The 24,014-nt window shown below is 36.4% G+C and overlaps 1 protein-coding gene across 6 annotated transcripts in view; it reads left to right on the top strand.

Moving 5' to 3' along the window:
* SBF2 (SET binding factor 2) overlaps positions 1-24,014 on the top strand; it is a 286,112-nt gene that overhangs the window by 101,418 nt on the left and 160,680 nt on the right. For all 6 annotated transcript variants that reach the window (XM_030039020.2, XM_030039019.2, XM_030039025.2 and 3 more), the window contains exon 3: positions 13,239-13,376. In XM_030039020.2, the coding sequence (XP_029894880.1) occupies positions 13,239-13,376 (138 nt within the window). The remainder of the gene's footprint in view (positions 1-13,238; positions 13,377-24,014) is intronic.

The raw sequence follows: 24,014 nt of genomic DNA, 5'->3' as shown, positions 1-24,014 counted from the left end.
TTAATTTGGGGAAAGAAACATGTTAGTTATTTAAATGTTTTCAATGAGAATGTGATCTTTACAATGTAATTTCCCATGTATTAATTCCTACTGTTCAATAGGTTCTTCTATTATGTAATAATTATTTGATGATAATTTAACAAATATATACAACAATATCTTTTCCCCATGTCTTGTGCAGTTTACATGAAAAAAGTTGTAGTTTCTGCTTCTACTCCCCCCTGTATTTTATGAGATGATCTGTAATTGATGATATTCAGTTTGAAAGAACTGTAAGGGCAGCCCAGGTGCCTTTGGATGCAAGAGGCTAGAGTTATCCCACCAGTAAAGAACTAAGAGAAGGCGTTTTCTGGGCACGCTGTCACTGCAGAGGACGCTTGTATGCAGTTGAAATGTTCAAGTGTGCTTATAGGGGATATTTTTTCTGCAATTCTTAGCTGTCTTGTGACAGAAGGCAAAATGTGTGTTTTTTCCAAACAATAACGTTAACAGCTTACATGTTGAGTTCTATTAATGTTACATTGTTCTAGTTAGTAACCAATAACTGGCATTTTTAAGCAGTAAAATATTTCACAAGTATTGAGTCTGACCAATTATTTTGTATTAAATTATCAAGCCAAGACACAATTATCTAATCCCTACCAACCCACTTGAAAAATATTTATTCCTTCATATCCAGTCATGCTCAGTACTTTCCAAGAACCAAATTTTATGATAGAAAATGATATAATATTTTGGGTATGTTGCTCATAAACAATAAATTTTTACTTTCTTTTTAAAACATCAGTTTATTTTTTAAAACTTTTTTTACCTCATTCTGGCTTCACAGAGAACACCATATGCAGTACATCAGTTTATTTAGTCTGACTAGAGTCTATTAATTAGCACTATTGATTTGTGATACAGTATCCAGCAATTCTAGTTACACCAGCTAGTTTCAGTCCTGTCCAAATTTATAGTGTTCTTGCGATTAGGGTAAGCAAAGCATCTCCTGAGCTTAAAAGAATTGTTTGCACTGATGATACCAATATGCCATGTGCTACTGAGGAAAGCGAACAAGCAAAAGAAATCCCTGAATCCCTCTCAGCTTGATTTGGTGGAAGACTCCTTCTCAGGCCTTGGTTTGGCATACGACATCTAGTCGCATAAGCAAGACAGGCCAGCCAGACTTCTCTGCAGTACCCGCCAGCCCCATGAAGTGCTGGATCGCTGCCACTGGTTCTCGCAAAAACTCAGATGTCCATTAAGGTATTCAGGTGGAAATCCTGTCTAAATCTCTATGCTTGAATTGCTGAAGCTCCGAAGTGTGAGATCTGATTATAAACATATCATAATGTAAAGCTTCAAGTGTTATGAGCATGTTCAGGCCCTGAAAAGGAAAGAACGAGGTTTCATATACAGATTTTCGGGTCCCACAACAGTCTCGGCTGACTTGCACTGACACACATGGAGTGAATAATTTCTTCCAAAAGCTGTTCAATTTTACTTGAAAGACTCCAGCTCCAACTGAGGGGAGCCTAATGCTTACCCTGATAACCTGTTCCAGTTTTCTATCCTCTTAACGGACTAGACAATGACATCTTACTTTGAGGTTTGAATTTTTATGATGATGACTTGATGTTGTAGTACACCGGATCTGGAACACTCTTACCTGAAATCCCCTCACTAGCAAACACCTTATCTACATATGGCTACTCTATAACGTGCTTTTCAACTTTCTCTGCAATAAACTAAAAAAGCTGAGCTCTGTTAAACTCATGATATGACAGTTGTTTTCCAGCCCCAGGTTTTTTTGGTGGTTTTTTTTGTTTTTGTTTTTTTTTTCCCCTCTTATTTGGAAAACTCTCTTCTGCATTCTCTACACCATGTTCTAAAGTGATTTTCTTAGTAGTTCTGTGAGTGCCCAGTAATGACACATGGGAAAGGATGAGGCTTTTTAGCTGGGAGGAGGGTGGGGAATTGTATAATGCTTCTTCAGCAGAGGTGGCTTCACTGATGTGCATCTCTGCTAACGGTTATCTTTTCCAGTCTGTCAGCAAGCTAGTCTTTTAATCCATGGAAACTATGCTGTACTAATTAGTCTCTTAATTTCCTATGGATGTTCTTTTTACCCTTTTAAATCATACGAATAATGTCTGCAGTCTCCAGTTCCCTGGGATTTCCCCCTTTTGGAAAACTTGTGGAATATTAACTTTAGTGGTGAAGAACTCAGTTCGTTTCTCTTACATGCAAGTTACCTGAACCAATCTGTTTGAAAATGTTGAATTTTATCAGAGGTTCTCACATTCTCTCTTCTAAATTCTTTTTTTTTTTTTTTTTTTTAATTCCTGTAACATCTTATGAGAGAAGCATGCTCCCCATAAAAACTTCTAATGATTTAATTTGCTCTGTTTTAATTATCATGTGGTGGAGAATGGAGAACATACAAGTTGCAGTCTTATGGTGATTACGCAAAACTTAAGTTTAAGATGTCTGCCAAACAAGGAGTCTGCAGAAATGCCAAAAGGGAAAAGCGGTTACCATGATTAGATAGAAACCTAACAAGTACAAACTTTCTCAGTGCCAAACCTCTCTAAGTTTCATTTTGACAGATTTTAGAATCTATTATCTTCTTTGTTCAGAAACTGCTAAATTCTGCAAACCTACCTGGAGGAAATACAGTCTATTCATCAAAACAGCTGTTTGCTGGCATGCCAGCAGTGCATGTGAAAGCATCTGCAGTGACACAAAGCCTTTTAGTTCATACTGGAGCTTTTGCCTGGCAAACTCTCATACGAGTGTTTCTCTTACAACACCTATTAAAGACATCCTGTAATATAGACCAGTAGTAATGCCCATGGATTATAATATAGGCCTCCATTTTGTGGGAAGAGAGGACAAGTATGGCTCATGGTTTTGATCCCATTTTTCTGCACAGGAAACTGAAACTCAGTGGAAAGCACCGAACTTTTCAGCTGTCTTTTCATGCTTCTTATTTTACTGTGTTTTTGGTGAGAGTGCTGACAGGAAATGCATTTCATATTTTTCTTCATTAATGCTGTGGAAATGTAAAATTCAGTAGTAGCAGCCAGTGTACAGAACTTCATTAATGGGATACATTCATATTGCAATCCAGTAAACTTTTTTCTTTATTTCAGGTCCTAGTCTAGGCTTTCACTCACATGAGAAGATGTTTCTTTGTGAGATTTTTAGCCACATTTTATTTTCCTATGTTTATGTACTTTCTCTTCTGTTTCTTTATGGAAATTCACACCTGCAATAGGGGAAATTGATTGTGACCATAAGTGGGAAATAGTAACACAGGGCATGTAAGAAGTATTGTTAAATTTCCAAAATGAACAGACCAGAAGTATACTACCCTTCCTGTAATTACCTTTGCTTATTTTTAGTGTAAGTTCTCTTAGCTGAATAAAGCTTTTGGTGCAGTAAACTGTTGTAATTATCTCTGTCCCTTGCATCTCTGGTCAACTTGAGGACGATGGTGAGCAGGCAGTGTGAGGTATAATGCAGTGGCTGGTGGGAGTGGTTGCTGCGAGTGTGTATTTGGCAAGGTGACAGGTTGTAGGATGTCGTGGACACGCTCTCTTTTCAGGCCTTCTACTATTCCCATTGCTAGAGGGGCTCATGCTGGGCTAGGTGACTGCCAACCCATTTAAACTTCCCCAGCCTTTCCAAAAACCCCTTCCCAATGCCAACCATCCCCTCCTCCGTCCCCTTAATTTCCCCTTATTAGATGTAAGCGTTGACGCTGGGAGGGACAGGCTCCCTCAGGGCTAAACTGGCAGAAAATTGCTTGGGGTGTGTTGTCCGTGTTCTGGATCTTGGAGGCACACTGAGTTATAATAGGATTTGGATTTGAAAATAAAAGAGTAGGACACATTAAGGTAGATTAATGTATTTTAACTTGGTGTCTGATGTGCAAAATGATTGAAAGAGGTAATGATAATTCACTGTGATAGGTGGCACCACCATTTTGCTGGCATTATTTCTAGAGAATGGTTAGACCAGGAGACTTAGATCTGGTCTCAGGAAACCTGTTTGTTTCGGTCCATGGAGCGAAGGTATCAGGCAAGGCGAGATTCAGAAGTTAACTGAATCCTGTGCAGGTTGAGTATGACCTACCCCAAAACATGGAGATTTTATATAAGACATGGGAGCTGTGGCACAAACTCCCTGAGAGCCAGATCTAGAAGCATATATCCCTTCTCAGTATTACATTTGCTAACTTGCAGCCTGCGGCTTGTATTGATCTGGTTTCTTGTCATTTGTTCTGCTGCTCCTCCCAGGCACTTTTTGGAACTTCAAGTGAGTTTAAGGGTTGCATTATGAAGGGATATATTTCAAAAATAAATCAATTATCATTTTGTTCGCACCAAGTACATTTTATTCAGGGGTTTTAAGGTATATATTACCCTTTTCGTGGTTTGTTCTAGTCTGCTCTCTATTGTAAGAGCAAATTCTGACTTTTTAATTAATTTGCATATTTTAAGGCTTCCTGTTCTGTATTTTGTCATCTTGAGGCTGTTGGCATCTCTCTGAAATCTCTGAGTCTGTTTTGCTGCAGCAGTCACAGGCCTTTTAGTTGCTAGGCCTCTGTCAATTCAGATCAACGTTCTTTTTAGTATACACTGCATTACCACAGATACCCACACCCATGCACTTTTTCTCTAAGTGTTGAGTCTTCGAACACTTCTCTGGCAGATATATTCCAAGGAGTTAAAAGATAATGAATGCCAAAATCATAGCACAAGTCTGCTTGCACTTTTTTTTACAATTGCTAGAGAGCAACAGAATGTATCTTCAAACATGGTAGCAAGGCTGGATATGGTATTAACAGTGTCGTTTAGGATCTGATTGTACAGGTGTAAGCTATAAAAACAAGATAATGAGGACTTTGTGTATTGCAGTAGTATTTTATGTAACATTGACCAGTTTCTCTGGAGGAATATTTAAGCATTAAAATGGCAAATCAAAATTTATGGTTGTATAAATAGCTTACTGTGTGCCAATTCTAATTGTTGAGCGATGTACATTAATTATCCTGCTGTACTTTTATTTTGGACATTCAACCGATGCAATAATTACACTTATACATGCTGTATATCTTTTGAAAGAAAGTTTATAGCATTATCTAGAAAATTAGTTGGGAAGTCATTAAAGACTTGAAAAAGTTTATGGCTGCTCTTGTAACAGTGCTACTACTGTCAAAAGAGAACGAGAGAGAAAGAAGGCAGGGGAGAGGGAGGGAGAAAAAAGAGTGCATTAGGCAAGGTTAATATTTCATGCTTGACTGATAAATATGTATAAAATGCTCATTTATGTTTCTAAATGGAAACTTTTTCTAGCCTTGTATACCTCAAATGACTACCAGTCTCCTCAAGTGTATAGACAGTGGTCAGTAAAAATAGAAAAAAAACTAAAACAAATTAATCGTTGTCTTAGTGTCACAATGCATTTAGGAAACCACTCCTGAGCAGTGGTTGTTGAATAGGTTAAGAGGGACAAAGATGCTTCTTTATCCATTTCATGCTGAAAATTAAACCACAAACATTTAATACAAAGAATGAATTTCTTTGATAATGATACTCTTTTTCAGTGTCCTTCTTTCAGTGTTTCTTCAGGAATATACTAAATATCAGATATTTTCCGCCCATACTGTCTTTTTTCTGTCATAACCAATCACAATTAGTTCGCTATAGACCTATATTCTCCAGACTGAAGTATAATTTACTGAAGTCATGCCTTACTTGAATTTATTGCTGTATTGGAACTGTCTTTTCTACTTTCATGTTGAATATTTAGAATCCGGACTTCTCATTATTCTTTTGACCAATGGTGTCATTGGCAGCAATTATTCCTGACTAACAAGCATTTATTGGTAAGAGAAATTTTGAAGACAGGCTATGTGTTCCTGAATTTCAGTTTTAAGTCCTGAGAGTTTAAATTTATGACTTCTTAACTTTTTGATGAAGTTTACAATGTATGCTAAAAAAAAAGATAAAATTCTCTGACATAAAATATCTGCTTCAGACACCTAACGTATTTGTATTTGGTTTGACATATTGATGTGCGTCTGAGAATTTCTGGTTACTGTCCACAGCTGTCTCACTTTCTTTGCCTGAGATAGACCAGAGTATGGTGGGTGGGTTGGGGGTGGTGGTACAAAACGGTTCTGGGTCCAAGGGTCTCAGAATTTTTAAATTGCCATAAGATTATCTTGATGGGTACTTGGCTGAAAACAAGAGGAGGGAGCGTGGTTTAAATAAATGAATAAAAAGTCTAAGCACAAGGACACTAATTTCACTTTCTTACTAAACACAATTAGAATAGACATGTCAGAAGTTTGTTTTGGGAAGAAAACCCCATTCAGAATGTCATAATTAATCCTGTGCTGTTTCTGAAATAAAGGTGTTTAGCATACAATAGTTAGTCGTAAGTCACCACATCTGTAGTCTAGGTTGGTTTTGTTCAGAAATAGTCAGAAAATTGTTTGCCAGATTTTTTTTTTTTTTTTTTTTTTAAATAAACCACTGGGATGGAGATATTAAGTGTTCTGAAAGCAGAAAAAGAAACTGGTTTCTTGATGGGTATAGTTTTCTTTCTAAAAGCCGGTTCAAATATTTTTTCAAAAGACAAACCAGGAATACAGTCCTTGTAGAAATGCTTGTTATAAGTTTGGGTTTTTAGCGCAGCAGTTCATTGTGGAAAGGCATTTAAAATTACACAGTGTTACGAGGTTTTAAAAAAGCAAAGCAATGAACTTGAAACTGATTTTTTTCATGTGCATGTGTAGATGTATAGCCAGGCTTATATATTTACTAGTGTGTGGGGGAGGTTAACCTAGTTCTTGATGACTTTCAGTAAAAGACTTCTCCATCTCTCTGGCTTTGGAGGATGAATTAGCTGATTTTAGTTGAGATGTTCCCAAATATTTTAACTTTTCTTCTTTTGTTGGACTTTTGCTGCAGGGTCTCTGTGACAAGCTTGAGTGTCTAATTATTGAGGCTCACTTTAATCTGTAGTTCAAATTAGAGAGTGCCTCATCTGTCACTTGTGCAGGATTAGTGCCAATGAGAGATCTTTCAGCCTTAGGAAGCCCAAGAATGTGGTTGAAGATCTTTTGTCTGAGGGGAAGTGTTTCTTAGTGTCTTTTTTGACATGGTTTTTACTTTGACTGGCAACTGAGGTAGAAATGTTCCCAGTACATGGGGAGAGTCTGTCGCAGGCAAGGAGGAGAAAGATGACTCACCTGTAACTCTTCTTGGACAGTAATGTCACCTGTAGTCACAAACAACCCTCCTGCCACTGCTAATGTGATTCCCTAAAATTTCAACCAGTGTCAGGTGTGAGAGGCTAAGGGACAAGTAGTATCTAATAACACCAGCATGTGCAGGCACCTAAGTGTGCTTTTTGGGTTTGGTAAGGGGAGAAAGCAGTTCCTTGATTTCAAATGAACACTGCGTATTCACACTCCTTTTGCCTTTCCTCTGTCTCTTTGGTGTCATAGGTTAGAAAGCCTGGAATTACTGAAATACAGTAATGTTGGCTTCTTCACCTCTTTCCTGGCTTCAGCACCCCACCAGCCTCTGACTGGACTGGGTGGGAGAGGTGGGCAGCTGGTTTGCATGCACCTTGGTGGGAGATCCTGGCAGCAGGTTCCGGCAGTTCACAGGTGCCACAAGGTGACCATGTAAAGGTTCATCTTGGGGAACTCTGTATTTCAGTGCATTCCAGGGTAGAAAAGGCCTTTATATTTCTTTTATGATTAAAAGCCATTTTTTTTCTTTATGGCTGAGTTTAATTGTTTACAGTTGGTCATCAGAATCTTCTACAACACTTGAAACAGGCTTTTACCTGGAAATAATTTGGAGTATACTTTAAGTGCACTAGTTTTATTTTAGACTAGGCTAAGGATAAATATGCAGTTTCTTAGATACAAGATGTTGAAAAGCAGGAAGATGTTATAAAATTCAGCGTATATTTTGTATTCTGTTTACATTCAGAGAGATCCCTGAAGTTTCAAGCATTTCCTCAGATTTACAGCTTAATAACATTGCTTTTTTATTATGCCAGTGAGCATTGCAATTGTTTTGTTTAGTTTTAAGTAGAGGTATGCATCTGAAAAAGAAAGTTCCCTTTGCCAAAATTCCATATTTAAGTGAATGGTGAAATGGTGAAATACTGAGCAGCTGGTGCTAGGTCATGCAAGTCCAGATGAAACAAACTTCCTTCACATAATGTCCAGAACATGGTTCTTTATTTTCAGGGGGGATTGTAGAAAAGATGATGATGATACATGTTGAACACAAAGCACAGTTATTTGAAAAGTAAGAGAAAGTCTACAGAAGCAGTCTTAATAAAATGAAACTTTATGCCCAGAGTCATCCAAGGGAGAATCAAATGTTTGGTGAAAAAGTTAAACTAAAAAGGAGGGTGGATATCTGTGTCAGATGTTTTAAATTCTAAAGTCATTTTAGGATCATTTAATTCAAGTCTTGTCAATACAGTTCAAATGTTTTCTATTTTATGTGCATCCAGATAGCTTTGGATTTTATTTAACAAGAAACAAGTGCACAAATTTATTTTGAAGAAAATATATAGGGTGAGAATATATTTTAAATATAATTATTTAAGTGCAGGGTTCTGTAATGGTATATCACAGACCTTGTCTTCTGTATATACTCTTCAAAAAATGCTTTCAACAGATGGCTTGCAAAGAATGTATCATGTCATAAATTTTCTGAACAAGCTTTTTCCCCTTTCTACTTTGGTAGTGCCATCAGGGGTAGTGGATTTCTGATGGAAAGCTGACCAGATCGTTGATACAGAAAACAATGTAAAGTGCAGAGAGAGCAGTCTGTAGCTACATAGACCCAACTAGAATATTGGTTCGAGGGGTTTTTTATGGACTTGGCTGTGCTCGGGGTGCAAGCCCAGAGGTAAATTACAAAGTTCTAACATGCAATTCAGCAAATGAGTAATTTCTGATCTACAGATATGGAGGACAGATAATATAGCTCTGCCATGGTAAGGATAATTTTTCTCTAATGAACCTTGAACACTATATAATTACTGTTCAGTATAATAACAGTATGCAGTCTTCGCTTCCACAGTATCCAGTAAGCCTTCTTCCTACATCCTAATTCCTCCAGTGCTTTAATAGAAATTGTGACTATTTTTATATATTCTTCAATTTTTCAACAGACCTTAGAGTGCTCCCCAGGGAAGTGGTCAAGGCCTCAAGCCTATCCGCATTCAAGAAACATTTGGACAACGCTGTTAGATACATGATTTAACTTTGAGGTTGCCCTGTGTGGAGTCAGGAGTTGGACTCGATCCTCGTTGGTCTTTCCCAGTTCAAGACATTCTATGATTCTGTGATTCTAGACACCAAAGCTGTATACAGTATATCTAAGATATATGCTGATTTATGCAAATTATTTATTTTAATAGAGAAGGACAAGGCAAGGAGTAGGAGTACAGCTATGGCTTTAGATAGGAAAGAAGGAACAAATTTATGAATCAAGCAAAGATGATGTTTTTGGCTTATAAAAACTAGAAGAAACAAATGTCACTTTTAAACATTCATTAGTCACATCTAGCCTCCAGAGAGAAGGCTTGTGGTGATGACATACAAAATTTTTAAAAGTGGCAAACCCAGCCACACTATTTTAAAACGCTATGTGCCACTTTTAAATCTGTCTGTTTTCTTGTTTAGTCTGAAAGCATTTGTGGGAATAATTAAGAGAAAGTTCTTTGCTTCAGTGGGCACCTGCAGTTTCAAACAATGCTTGAAATGTCATTGTAGCACCTTGAATAAAAGATCTGTTACATATTCTTCAGCGCAACTTCTGGATATTTGCACCAGATTTTAGAAGGCAATCAGTTGTAATGTGGAGTCGATTTGAAGCACTCGCCACCATTAGAGGCTTATTTCTATATATAGTGAGTTGGACCATCTGATTCTTTCTAATTTTCCTTGTCTTTGATAGAAGCTATGTTCTGGTTCCAAGAATTCTGGCAAATAAGTGAAACAATATGGGACCATGTTCATTTTTAAACTTCTGGGTTTTTTCTTGTTTACTGAAGAAGCACATGACCTTTGAATTATATTCACAGTGGTGCTTTTTTCTGTTTTGGTATAGCATCTGGTTTGGTAAGGAAACATTTTCCTGTTCTTAGTGGCCAGACTGTGCTGGTAATCATACTGGATAGTAGCTTGTATTTATACTAATGTGGAAAGTTCTTCTCAATGTTGTTTGGATTTCAGATATTACACTTATTACCTTATTTTAAGGAAGCTGAGAATCATTCATTGTTTAATTTCTTGGAGGAGCATGTTGTCTTTATCCTCAATCTCTATATTTATAAATCTCTTCCAGTTTATTTGAAAACACAAATTCTCTGTGTAGCCAGTAGGTGTACTCTACTTCAGCTGTTTTTTTTAACAATCACTAATTGTTGTTTTCTAGTAAAATACTTAAATCTAGAAAGCATACATTATACACAAGATCATTTTGAAATCGGGAAGATTTCTCACTGACCTGAGGAGGGTTTAGACATGCATAAAGATTGAGCGATTGCTATTGAGAGCAGCCTGCCCAGATCAATAGTCACTTCTGATGGGTAAAAATTTAGCTGTTGGTTTTCCTGTGCATTTGCCAGTTTACAGGGCAGATGTTGGTATAAATTTTATGCAGTAGAACTGCTAATAATGGCTTATTACAATAAAAAGAATTATTTTCAAATTTATTTTATTTTAAAATAAATACAAAAAGTATATTCAAAATGAACTTACCAATACCTCAAAGTTCAAAATTGGTAGATTTGGTGTGTATCATGTGAAAACTGGCTATGCACAAGCCACACATCCCAAGCTCACGTATTTGTCATTTGGGTGCAGAATACATTGTGGATTACTTGGATATACAAGCTGTTCCGTGCTTTTAGTTGGCTGGTGTTTGGTGCATGCGGAATGGCCCTTTGTCCAGGAATGCCAGATAGTCAGAAATCTGATAGATTGCTGCTTACACGTGTGAGATGGGAGATTACCCGTAAAGCTAAAGGGTAATGTCACCAGCACAGATCTCCTATCAGAACTGGTAGACTTGGCAGACCTGAAAGAGTGTTAAGATTGTAAACTCAAGTGTTCAGAGCTTAAGAATTGCCAGAGCTAGGACTGCATGAGCAACCATAAGTTGATCTACCTTGTATGGATGATGCAGTTTTAACGGTATACCATGGAAAGGTTTTATTTATTAACAGAATCTTACTGCATTCTTTGTGTTTTGGCTCATACTCATTGAACAAATAACTATTCAGAGTTTTGCGGGGGTTATCTTATTTGTGCTATGGATTCCAGGCTTCGTTTACCACACACCATCTAAACTCTGCAATACATACAGAACTCTAATGATCTTATTGTCAAACTTTTTAATGATGCTTTCGTTATAATGTCTGTATATATTGATGATATTACCTTATCTTTATAGCAGTCCTGCGAGATTAATAATGGCATCTTCTTGTTTTTAAGTGACATGGGATGAAAAACAAAAGGAGATTAGGCCAGTATTATCAAAATCATGGACTAATACTGGATGCTTAGCTTGGAATGACTAGGATTTCTTTTCTCAGAGTACTTTTTGATGTTCAGAACAGTTATTCTCAGATGCAGGAGGGGGTGCTTAGCACTTCTAAGGATACAGACTCAGAAGTGTTAAGCTGACTATCTAGAATTTGAAGAATGTAACATGAGAAAACTTTGGTTTTGAAGATTTTCCCAGGATCATAAAATAAACTGTATCAGAGGCAGAGTTTTAACTGCTGTTCACCTAAGGCTACCCAGGTTTTATTTAGTGGTTCTGAAGATGAATCTGTAGTAAATATTTGTTTCTAACTTATTCTTCATGCTCTTTCATTTTTTAGCAGCTGTCCAGGGGAAAGAAGCAATTGCTGGAAAAATGAGATTTTTTACTTATCTCTCTGGTTCCTTTGGTATCTGCATTGTTTAACAATTCTAGAATTATTACTATTTTTTTAAAATTTCTAATACATACAGGGGCTATTACCTTTGCCCCATGTAAATTCTAAGTTTATAATTTTGCTAATAACATGTACTTGTGAATTTTTCATGTATGTGACTTCAGCCTTAAGAAACAGTGAATACAAAATTCCATAAAGGCCATCTCAAGAATCTTCAGCAAACTGATTTCTGAATTTCAGCACACTCTTCCATTACTGGGAACAAGTTATTAACCAACATTGTACTCCAGTCATTTAAAAAAGAAGAAAAACTGTACACTTTTCCCTTTGCTTGCTTTTGAGCTGTAGTTCTCTCTTTGTTCATGCTGCTTGTGCATCTCTCTTCTGAGGTCAGAATTTCTGTCTTCGGTTCTGGTGACTTGCACTGCCATGGCCCTGGTCAGCTTGAAGGAACAAATACTGAAAGGACTTAGGGTTGAGGTGTATTTTAAGTATTGCACATATTTAGTCTGCTCATTTGTGCAAGAGCTTGGAAACATGTAGTATTCCAAGTACATATGAAGTATTTGGAGAACTGCAGCCCCTTTGAGTCCGAGAAGCAAGTGATTTTCTTTGTCCCTGAGACTTAGGAAGTCATGAGACCTGAACATATTTTTCACAGGGGTGGCAAAACTTATACCCCTGCTATGGTATGACCTCTTATAAAATTTCAGATGCTCACAATGAAGTTTATAGTGGTAATCAATAAATGGATGAAAAATATTGCTCTATAAATAGTCTTTTGTAGGAGTAAGTATTGAATAATTTTGCAAGTAGGTGTAAGTAGAATGTCTATGTTTGATTAGATAAATTTAGTGTAGAAATAAGTGGAGAAATTAAAAATGTAGATACATAAGAATTTTAGCTTCAAATTCCAACCTGTTATCCAAATGAAACCTGCATGATATGTCAATTTATTCCTGTTGTTGCCTGTTAAACCCTGCAAAGATGATCTTGAATATTGAATTCGAAGGAACACATCTTCAGTTCGTAGAGTTGTAGCTCCCTTGATGTCTGTAGAGCTAGATATACATCAGTCTGACCAACTCCAAAACCTATTGGGTTTTCCCCATTTTCTCCAAATTTTGCAGCCCTGCATATGTTCACTTTAAATGAAATGAGCTTCTTGCTTCAGATAACATTCTGTTATATTTTTTAAAACAATTGATATTACTGCTTAACTATATGTCTCTTTTTTTGTTTGTTTGTTTCATTAGTTTTGCCAGCCTGGAGGATGGCAGCTTTCGAAAGAGAGAAAACAGCCAACGTTCTTTGTGGTGGTTTTGACTGATATAGACTCAGAGAGGCACTACTGTTCCTGCTTAACTTTCTATGAAGCAGAGATTAACCTGCAGGTACAAACTTTACAATAAGTAACAAAAATGCAGAAAAAGGTGCCTAGAAACAATAGATTAATGTTATAGAGGACAACTTTAGAAAATATTTTGCTGTTCCTGGTAAGGATGTATTGTTCTGTCACACAGAAATGCATGTTTTGCACAAAGGTAAGCTCGATGTACTTGTTTGTGTTTTTCAAAACAGATAAAAACCAACAAAAAAATCCCAGCCAAAAACCTTTCATAGAATTTCTTTTTCTCCACCACGTTTTTTTTAACGGGACAGCCAATATGGTGTTCCTTTCATTTACTTCCGTATTTGACATAGCATGAATGATTCTCAGCTTTGTTCTAGGAAAAAGGTTTATTAACTTCTGCTCCCTCTGCTGGCCAACTTTATCAGGCCAGCACAGGACGAATGTGTACAAGTGTGCTATAATGTATATACATATTTCTGTAAGTGCATTTATTGGCAAGATTTGTGTGGGTGTAAATGGCAAGATTTTAAAACTGATAGAATAATTCTTCTGTTTTTTAGGTAGGTCAGATTTTGGGTGTCAGCTACTTGGCAGTGTTTGTTTTTAAACATGTATTTAATTATTTTTGGGCAACCTCAGTCTTTCAAAAATAGACATTTTGTTTCCCATTTGATGTAAAGTACTTCACAGAATCTCTGCTATGACATAATACTTGGAATCTTTAGAAGCTAGAACCTAGGGAAAACCTAATCCAATCTCTAATTGCCAACCGTCATTGTTAGGTTGTGAAATATTTTCTTTCCCACATGAAAATGAAAAAGTAAGTAAAACCTTGGCATTAATTTTATTAAAATTAGTTAAGATTAAATGGATGGCTAAGTAAAGTAATTTTTTTGCTCTTTTGTAAAAAAATGTAACATTATTGATTATTTTAAGAAAATGGTTTAATAATCCAAGTGTACTCTGTTTATTTAATGCTGGAGTTGAAATGTTACCCTATTTGTAGAATAATTAAAAGATGCAGCATAGTAATAATAATTTTGTGCTTTTTCTAGGGACAATTGGAAGCCACAGAGCAATAGTTGTTCTTATTTCATTAATGCTACAGTTTAGCTGGGTATTTTTGTAGATTATGAAAAGGAGTTAAAAGCAGAAATGTAACCAAAAATCAGATGTATTTTAGTCTTAAGTTTTAGTGTAGATCAACTGACATTGTCCTATTAAAAGTTCTGTCATTATTTAATGTGTCATCTTTATTTTATAAGTAAAACCTGAAATATTCTATAGTAATTGTTTCCCAGCTGATAAAAATTTGCAATGGCTGACTCTTCCTCCACTCTATGTATTTCATAACATATACTAAATTTAGCAAACTTGTTATTTTTCCTGTGGTTTCTAGCAGCTGCTTTTGATTCACTATCCACATCTTTCAAGTAACGCTCATCACAAAACATGCAGTATTAACTAAAAGGTTTTTTCTTACATTGCCTAAGAATTAACACAAAAAAACAAAATTTAAAAAAAAATTAAAAAATTGAGTACAGCAGGATGTTGGTTCTCATAATGCCATTCCTGGCTGTGTTGTAAAGAATGCATATTTTTCAGATGAATGTGCTGTGGTGAAATTTATTCTATGACTGCATTGTTTATAGCCAAACTTCCTGTTTCTTTCTAAAACCCAAAGAGAATAATTGAACGTGCCCTGTTACATGGTCATTAGACAAGAATTCAGCACGTGTACAATCTGTAATGAAACATAAGCTTATGAAGCATTGGGCTATGAAAGTAATATTGATTTAACCATTCAGATGCATGCCTCATTAAACAAACAGTCCATGAAACATAGTGTCCAGGACTTGAAATGAAATCTGGACAGTACTTTTCACAGTTAAATACAGTTCAATTTTTTTTAACCGAATGCTATAACTCACTAAGACAAAAGTAAGATTAAATTTCCCCCCCAAAAAGAGTTACTTTTTTCCCAGTAGCCTTCACCAGGTAAACCTTGATGATATATGAGATTGGCCGGAATTCAGTTAGAGCAGATTAGATGTTTGGTTTGGCAGAATAGTCTTCACAAAAATCTGGAATCAACCACTTGGAAGTTTCTGTGGTTAATTAAAGTGCAAAGTGAAAACAAACTAATTTCTCAGCTTGTGAATGCTAGAAGAGAACTATTGAACCTTTTTTGAGCCTCATGCATAGTAATACAAGAACCTTTTTGACAGAATTGATCAAGCTGGGTCTGAGAAAGCTACTTCTGTCATTCCAGTTCCCTTCATTCCTGCTTCAGCTGTTTGTTACAGGATAATTTGTAAATAAACGCTACCTGCAAAGTAAGGAGATTGTACTCACGTGGTATATCTAGGCGGTACCCATGATAACCTAGGGTGCAAGACTAATAACAGCAACTGTAAAAGCTATATAGTCTGCAGGGGAAAAGTATTCTCCCTGGTATCTCTGAAAGCCCTGGATTCAGTTTAATCTCTTGGCACTTGCATGTCATAACAAATTTTTCAGAGAAAAGCACAGGCTCTAGTAATCAGCTGATGGCCTATTTTCAACTTCCTACCCCTAGATAGAAAGTAAAATACTGTTTTATTTGTTGGCATCTATGAATCATACTTTGCATTGTTGCAGTACTGTCATTCTGAACTGACCCAGAATTTATTATCCGCATGGATTCTGGTCAGTTTGATTGGTGATCAGCTCTCATAAAGTTGGGATAATATATCAAAAAGATTGATGTTACATTTAGTTTAATTAAGACTCCATATCTGTACTCATAAGGAAGGTGAACGCATGATATTCCATTAAATATGGGAATAGAACTCACTTGGTGCAATGAATGCAGGTGATACGGCTTTGCCATGTAATCCTTCATTAATTGCTCTGTTTTACGATGCTAGTCTCACTTAATTGTCCCAGTAACATTTGTTAAAGCTGTATAAGGAGATATGTTCCTCATCTGAGATTGAAATGAAGCATTTGAAAGTTTGACCTTAACAGGAGTCTAAAGTTTGAAACGTGACTAAACTAGTAGAGGCAGTCTAATAATGAATTAACAGTGGTAAATCTGGTGTCATTTAAAGACTTCCTTAGTATGTTTCATAGCAGTCCAAGATTTCTCCCTCACGTCAAATTCCTACTAATAGAAAGTGTAAAGAAATCTGAGATACTGCAGTGGTTTCTCCTTCCAGCTTTTTATGTCTCCAGCACATGCTTGGTCTGATCCATGTTTCTGTCCGGCTTAAGGTGCTGTTTAGATGCTCTAGTGAATGGAGCTGGATGCCATGCTGACTTCTACAGGAATTAGGAGGAGAATAAGTTAAAACATCCCTACTTCCTCTTCCCTCACAGTGCCTTGAAGGGTTTGGGGGTTTTTTTGTGGATGTTTTTTCCCATTGCTGTATTTTGATGGTTGCTGCAGACTTCAAATCTCATTGATTTGAAATCCACTTGAAATCTCATTGATTTGAAGAAAAACTTTCCCTATAAACCAAAAAAATAGTCTACTTAGCTTATTTTTCTGGTGACTGAAGCCAGAAGCTGTTGAGCAGCTAAAAGGGTGTTCAGAAGAATCGTAACTTACATCTACAGAATTCACCCGTAAAACTCAGTTACTCTGCGTGTAACTTTATTAGCCATCAAAAAAATGCATACTCACACACATATATGTATAGTTCTGTGTGGTGTATACACTGTTTGCTAAAATGAGTTTCTTATTTCTAACAGCAATTTCTGGATGTTACCACTTAGCATACAAAGACTTGATTTAATACTTTTGACTCAGCAGATGCTTCTACTGACTTCAGCTGTGCTTCTTACCAATTATGCAGTTAGAATTTATACTAACAATGCTTGGAAGAGCACCATAGATAGAATCCTTTTAAAAAAATGTTGACTCACATCATTTGGGAACTTAATGGTCAAATTGTATGTTGCTTTGCACTTTGAAAGAAGTTCATCCTCTCTCCCCAACCCCACCATCAACACATTAGAGAATGATTTATGCCAGTAACTGAGCCTGTACAACTGCATTTCTTGCATTACAGAAAATCTGCTCAATGAGATCAGCACAAAACCCCAAACATTTGTTTATAACAATCTTACTACAAGATTGTATCATTCTTCTGTGTTTTCTTAAGCATGTGTACGTTAAAACATTGCGATCACAAAGTTGGTGAGATTAAATATATCACTCTGGAAAATGCACATAAGTAATAATTCACAAGTCTCCCATTTCCTGCCATTCACATTCTCTTCCTCTCTTTGCCTCCCTGCAAAAAGAGGAAAAAGAAATTGTAAAAATCCCAAACCATAAAATGGCAGATTCACAACATTCACAAATATTTCCTGAGTCAAGGGGAGAACTGCCAACAAAATGACTTCGTGCTTCATAAAGTTTTAATTTCTATGCTTGGACTGAAGAGTTGATGACCCTACTGTATTAAAGCATATGCTGCTTGGTGAGTCACTGACATTTGGTTTTTAGCAGAGGATGAGAACACTCCGTTCAGTTGTACCCTTTTTGATGTGCGAAATCTGATCCCCCTTTGGATATTATGTTAGGATGTTATTCTTAAGGTGAAGTTTAATAACTCTTTGTGAATATCCAAAATGTTACATTTGTTCTGAAATTGACCTCTTACAGTCAATGCCCTGAAACACATCTTTGTGGGGAACCCCCCCCAGTTTTAAAAATAATGTCTAGTATATTACATCATAAGCTTTCTAAATCTGCTGGAAAATGGATGCTATGATAGCACACAGAGATTAAGTAATGCCTTATTTCCTTTCTGTTCTTGTGTAAAGAGGAAGTTGCCGCTAATTGCCGCCGTTCTGTATGCTAAGAAATAGACTTGTATTTTTAATGTCCTTTTATACCTTTAACATCCTCTCTAGACCAGAATTTAAAGTTAAGGTGAGAACAGTTGTACAGAGGAAACCATATTTCCATCTTCCTAATAACTCTGGCAGTAATTTTTCCTGTCTTGTCTATCTTCTGGCTCCTGAATTCGTGCACACACATCCCCAATATGAACTCATGCTGTTCCAGGGTGCAGAAGCTTGTTTTGGGTAAAGGTCTCCTTTTCCTCTCTACTCTTATGGTATGTCTATACAGTGGCCCCAAGTCTCAGCTCACAGGATAGGGGATACTATCTTTTAGGCAGAGACTTTTCCTTGTCAGTAGAGATCAGATAATTTATCTGACTTGCAGACAGTAGTAATGCTAATTCAGCAATTCATTGAAAATCTTTTCAATGCATTTCCCCATATGCAATTTAAAGGAATTACTTGACTGTGTTTTAATTAAACAAAAATCTCTGTGTGTAAAATTTTGCCTTGGTGTACTTCCACATATACTGTTCTATATTATATAAAAACCATTATGACTGAGTTAAAATAGGGTACGAATTACCAGCTTTCTTAAGGTAATTTGATTTTTGCCATTTATTCTGCTTACGTTTTGTAGGTCTCTGCAGTCTCCTCACCTTAGATTAGGTGTGTAAGCTTGAAAGGGTGGAATCCATGGATCAAGTTTGCTGCCTTTGGGAAATTCAGAAAGATTTAGTAAACTCTAAGCTCTGAAATTCCTATTTGCATATGCATAGTTCTTGCTAAAGACTTGTTACAGTAGTTCTTTAACATTCCTCAGTGCTAAGATTAACACGTTGAAAGCAGTTACTTAATGCTATTGAATATTGCCCCATGGAATTTCAGCATTTATAGGGCAACTGCAATGGTATTACCTTGAACTTCCCAGATCTTTCTGGGTGTGCATAGCCTAATGGCCTACTCCAGAAATATGCTTTGGCCTATGGCTGTGTAAGCTGGACCGAAAGGTAGAAAGCATGGGTATGAGGTTACTTTTGTTCCAAAGTTCTTTCAGTGTGTTTAGTTGATAATGCATATAAGCACCTTCTGGCGTTTTCGAAGTGAGGTACATTAAACGGTAAACATCTAATAGATGCTGGTGGTGTAAATTTTGTGTAATGCTGGAAGGTGCAGTGCAAACTACTTATTGCATATGAGTACTCTGAAGTGTCAGTAATATTTAGGGAGTGAATGAGCTGACCTGTTATAGAGGCTTGAGGTTACTCTATTTGGTAAGTTTATGATCTTTGCATAACTTTCTATCTTTGGTCCTTTTCTTTTTCAGTTGATAGAATCCCTACTGTGCATTACTACAGTTTATTATCCTGTTTTGTAATTATTAAATCAAGAGAATTATTTTTATGCTGGTATAATTATTCCAGTGTAAGTTTAGCTGCAGTGGTATAATTCTGTGTGCGTAGACAAGCCGTGAAGTAGATCTATTCACCTGTGGTTTTAGTTTGGTACAGCAGATTGTAGGGAGGATGCAGATTTGTCTTCTGGAGGCAGTCAGCTAAGTTTATTTTAACTTTTGTTCATGTGTTAGAATTTATTGGATACATGCGTTCGTGTAATCTGAAAAGTAAATAAAATGAATTGATGCTGAATGATTTTTGGCCTTTGATTGTTAATAAACCAGCTGTAAATCAGACCAGCAGAGACTAAGTCACATGGAGAGAAAGGGATCTGTCCCAAATGAGCAATTTGCACAAGATTACTAAAGCAAATTTCAAATATTTTTTCTTGAAATAAGAAATCATGCATGGTCTCTAAATCATCTTTGCTGGGCAGTTAGTAGAAAAACAACGGGCTTGCTGAACTTGGCACGATTTCAGTGCAAGATTTTGCGTAGGGCAAACTGGTTTTGACAATTATAATGAAGTACTAGAGTGAAAGTTTTGTAGTGAGAGATGTTTGTTCTCTCTCTAGGACTGGATGAATTGATAAAAGTACAATTCTGATTTAACTTTCTGTTCACATTTTATTTCCTTTGAGTTTCAAATAATGCCTGCCAGCTTCCACTTTCAGAATGGTAAAGCTACATCTAATGCTTTGTGTTTTCTAACTTTTCTACTGGTACCTCAGTTTAAATTGATTTTCCTCAGTCTGACGTGAAGATAAACTTAGTTTTTCTCCACTCAGCATTAATCAAAACTAAATGCACTGGCTTCAGTAGCATATGCCCCCGGAGTGGAGATGTACAGTCAGCATGCCTGGATTGCCCTTATGGCTGAAAATGAGTGGCACCTCTAACAAAGGCAATTCACAGAGCTGCCTGCCACAGAGGTGGTTCAAAGACCCAGGAGGACATAGTGGTCCAACTGGGGGGAATCAGAGCCAATGTAATTGAAGACTACATGGACAGCTGATAGTCTTGGAGAGCTGGATAACAGTTTAGTGTTGCTTTATCTAGGAGCCTTCAGTGTTGGCAGATTTGATAAATGGCAGATTTGGGCATACTTATTCAAGTATTAAGATGGACACGTCCAAGTTCTGAAGATGGGGGTGAAAAGACAGGAGAGGAAGGATAGTTACGGTCCATGTGCACTGTAATTTAGCTGCGTGTCGATGGAGCAAATGCTAATGTGTTCTTAAGCTGCGTAAGTCCCTTAACATCAGCTACATTCAGTAGTAGCGAGAATTTTTTATGACAATATTGGTAGGTCATTTTCATCTTTAAAAATTGACTTCAGTTCCTAAAGAAGATTTTGGCTAGATTGTTATTTTTAAGTTAAATGTCAATATTTAGATGCAGAGCTGACATCTTAAAATAATATGATTGTTGTGGTAAAATTAGGTTCATAAAAGTTCAAGAGGAAGCCTTAAAATTTGAGGGCTAGATCAGAGCAATGAATATATCTGTTGAATAAAAAAAGATAAGGTTAATATGGGTGAAGTTGGCTGCTGTCATTTGTTTTCTTGGCTGCCACATCTGTTGCCTTTAAGTGAGTTGCAGTTTTTCACTGAAGTAGCACAAAATCAGTCACCTTTTTCTATTAAAAGTTTTAATGTAATTTCTTAAGCTGAAATTGAGGCTTACCTGAAAATCTCTGTTTATGTGCTGATTTTCCATATTCAACATTTAAACACATCCAGTGTCATCCAAATGTGACTGACAGTAGAGATCTTGTACTTGGAGTGGCTTTTATGAAAGTGGGTGGGTGGGAAGCAGAAAGATGCTCTTTGTAGTCCGCTGCCACATGAGGGAAAACCTGGAGTGTGCGATCAACCCTTATCAGATATCAGGTAATCCACAAATGTTTTTAACTTAGACATAAATCTACAGGAAATGAAATTAATTCATAGCTACAAAGAGCTATTTGCTTGTTATGTGGATGCTGTAATTATTTTTCTTCTCTATTCCACGCACCTGAGGCCAAGCCTGAAACCATGAATGAAATTACGTCAGTTTATGTTCTGGATTTGTATAAGTGTGGGGTTTTGTGTCCTTAAAGTTTGTTCAGTCAGAGAGAGAAGAAGGAAGGGAATCAACAATAAGTCTGTAGTCACTTAATTGAATTTTTTTCCCTGTATTTAATAAACTGTCTGACTTAGGAGTAACCCTGCATTAGCACTTTTTATGTGTATGATTTAAGTATCAAAAGAGAATTAATGTGTTCTTGAAACTGTTATCTACCAGTGAACACTGAATATAGTAATATACTGGAAAAGTTATACTGTTGTACAATCTAAATAATATGGTGAAGCTATACCATTAAATAAGATACATTCAAATACATTACATTAAATGCTTAGAAGAACGTAAGAGTGATCATTTGGGGTCAGAAGGAAAAGACATCTTGCATAGTATTTTGTCTCTGTGGATGGTTAGGAGTGAATGTCTAGGAAACAGCAGAGGTACATAGTATGTCCATGAGTGGTCCCTCCTCTACCTCTACAGTCCAAGAACCAACTGAGCCAAATATGCTTGGGGCATGTTTAGTAACCTCTGTGAATTTCATTAATTTGCCCGGTCTTATGACCCTGTATGCATTTTTATTGCTACCATTCTGTAGCAGACAAGTTTCCTAAGTTAAATAACCGTTCCATGAAGAGCTACCGCCATTTGTTTGTTTTGAACATATTTCAGTTAGCATGCTGATTATGGTGGTGGTTGTTTTTGTTGTTCTTCCTTAAGGCTAACTGTGAACGACCAGTTTACTTTGGGTTTGGCGTTTTGGGATTTGGTCTGATTTTCAGGTGCCCAGTTTTTTATGTGAGATTATTGGCATCACCAGTAAGAAGTATATAAAGACTAAAACTAAGCAATAAGAATAGGACCTGATGCAAAGGACTTTCTAACGGTTTTGCTATCACTCTGATTGGCTGAGCTTTTGTCATGTTTCATGCAGTGTTATTACTTCTGTTTTGGCAAACCAGGACACAAAATAGCTCCGGTGAAATTCCTTTCTTACACTCCTTTGATGCTAAGCGTGGAAACTAAACACTTAGACTATTCTTGGCCTTACAAGATATCATCTGAAACTCATAATTTTTAACTCTGAATATGTATTTGTGATCTAAAGCAAACACACATTGGGCAGAAAATGTCATAGGCCTACTTCATATTCACCTTTGTACCTGCTTAAGTTTTGCTAAGTAGTGCATGCTGAAGAAGCAGGAGACTGCGATGAAGTTTTTAAATGGTATCAATCATATGTTGTTAAGCTAAGCCTGTGCACTCTGTATTGTATGCTTTCATAGATTCACAGTGTTCATTACAGTCCCTTTAACATCTCCTTAAATAGACTGGCATGGGTACTGAACTGGGAGAGCTACATGACTGCTCATCGCTTGCTCCATTAGAATGTGTAAATCATTTTTCCACAGTACCCTGTGTATAGCGTATGAAGAATATATTTTTAAGAATAGATTAAGAAAGTTTTTGCTCTTGATCAACACCAATTTAGAGGAAACAATGCCATATTTTATTACTAAAATTATTCTTTGTTTAATACTTGAAATTTTCTAATACCAGCTTTCAAACTCTTATCTCATTACCATGTACTTGATAAAATGCTGCAAACTGTGCCCAGTTGTTCTTACACTTTTTTATAAAAGTAGAGGGGGTTTTAAAGCAAAAGGATACCAATTTAAAGCAAAGCAATGCCTTATTTAATAATAGATGTATAAACCCCACAAGTATTCAATTTTAACTGCATCTGTTAAAAATGTATTAAATCTCTTTCTAGACTGTTGATCAGGGACATCATGCCTGATCTGTTGGTAGGTAACTCCAGTTGTCAGTTACCTTCCTCATTAAAAAATGCTTGAATAATTAGTCTGAATTTTTCTAGTTTGAGCTTAATGCCATAAACATCCCTTGGCTAAACCGAGGAACAAATTGTTCTCAGAAAACAAGCAAACAAACAAATAGCAGAGAGATGATGAACAGTGCTGATCACAGTTAATTTTTCTAAACTATTGGTTATCAGTCAGGAGATTAATGCTGATTTTTTTTGTTTGTTTGTTTGGTGATTTTATTATTTTGTGAGATTTTTTTTTTCCAAATGCTTACACAAATGCATTTATTAATCCAGCTACTTTTATTGACCAAGCTCATAAACTACAAAGTGAGGCTGTTAGTTCAGTTAGTTGGTTATTGTATGTTCCAGTTTACCCCATCACTTTAGATCACAAATATGTTAAATGGATGCTTCTCATGATACAAGAAAGGCAAACAGTTGAAATATATGCGCTTGTGCTCTCTCTAGTTCTGTATTCTCATTTATTGTAAGAACCTATGAAACTCATTACTATGTTATGTCAGGAGTCGTATATATATTTTTTTAGTCTAGAT

Source organism: Aquila chrysaetos, chromosome 16 (genome assembly GCF_900496995.4).
Source record: "Aquila chrysaetos chrysaetos chromosome 16, bAquChr1.4, whole genome shotgun sequence".
Taxonomy (NCBI): domain Eukaryota; kingdom Metazoa; phylum Chordata; class Aves; order Accipitriformes; family Accipitridae; genus Aquila; species Aquila chrysaetos.
The sequence above is the reverse complement of the archived record's forward strand: the minus strand, read 5'-3'. Positions and strand labels throughout refer to the sequence as shown.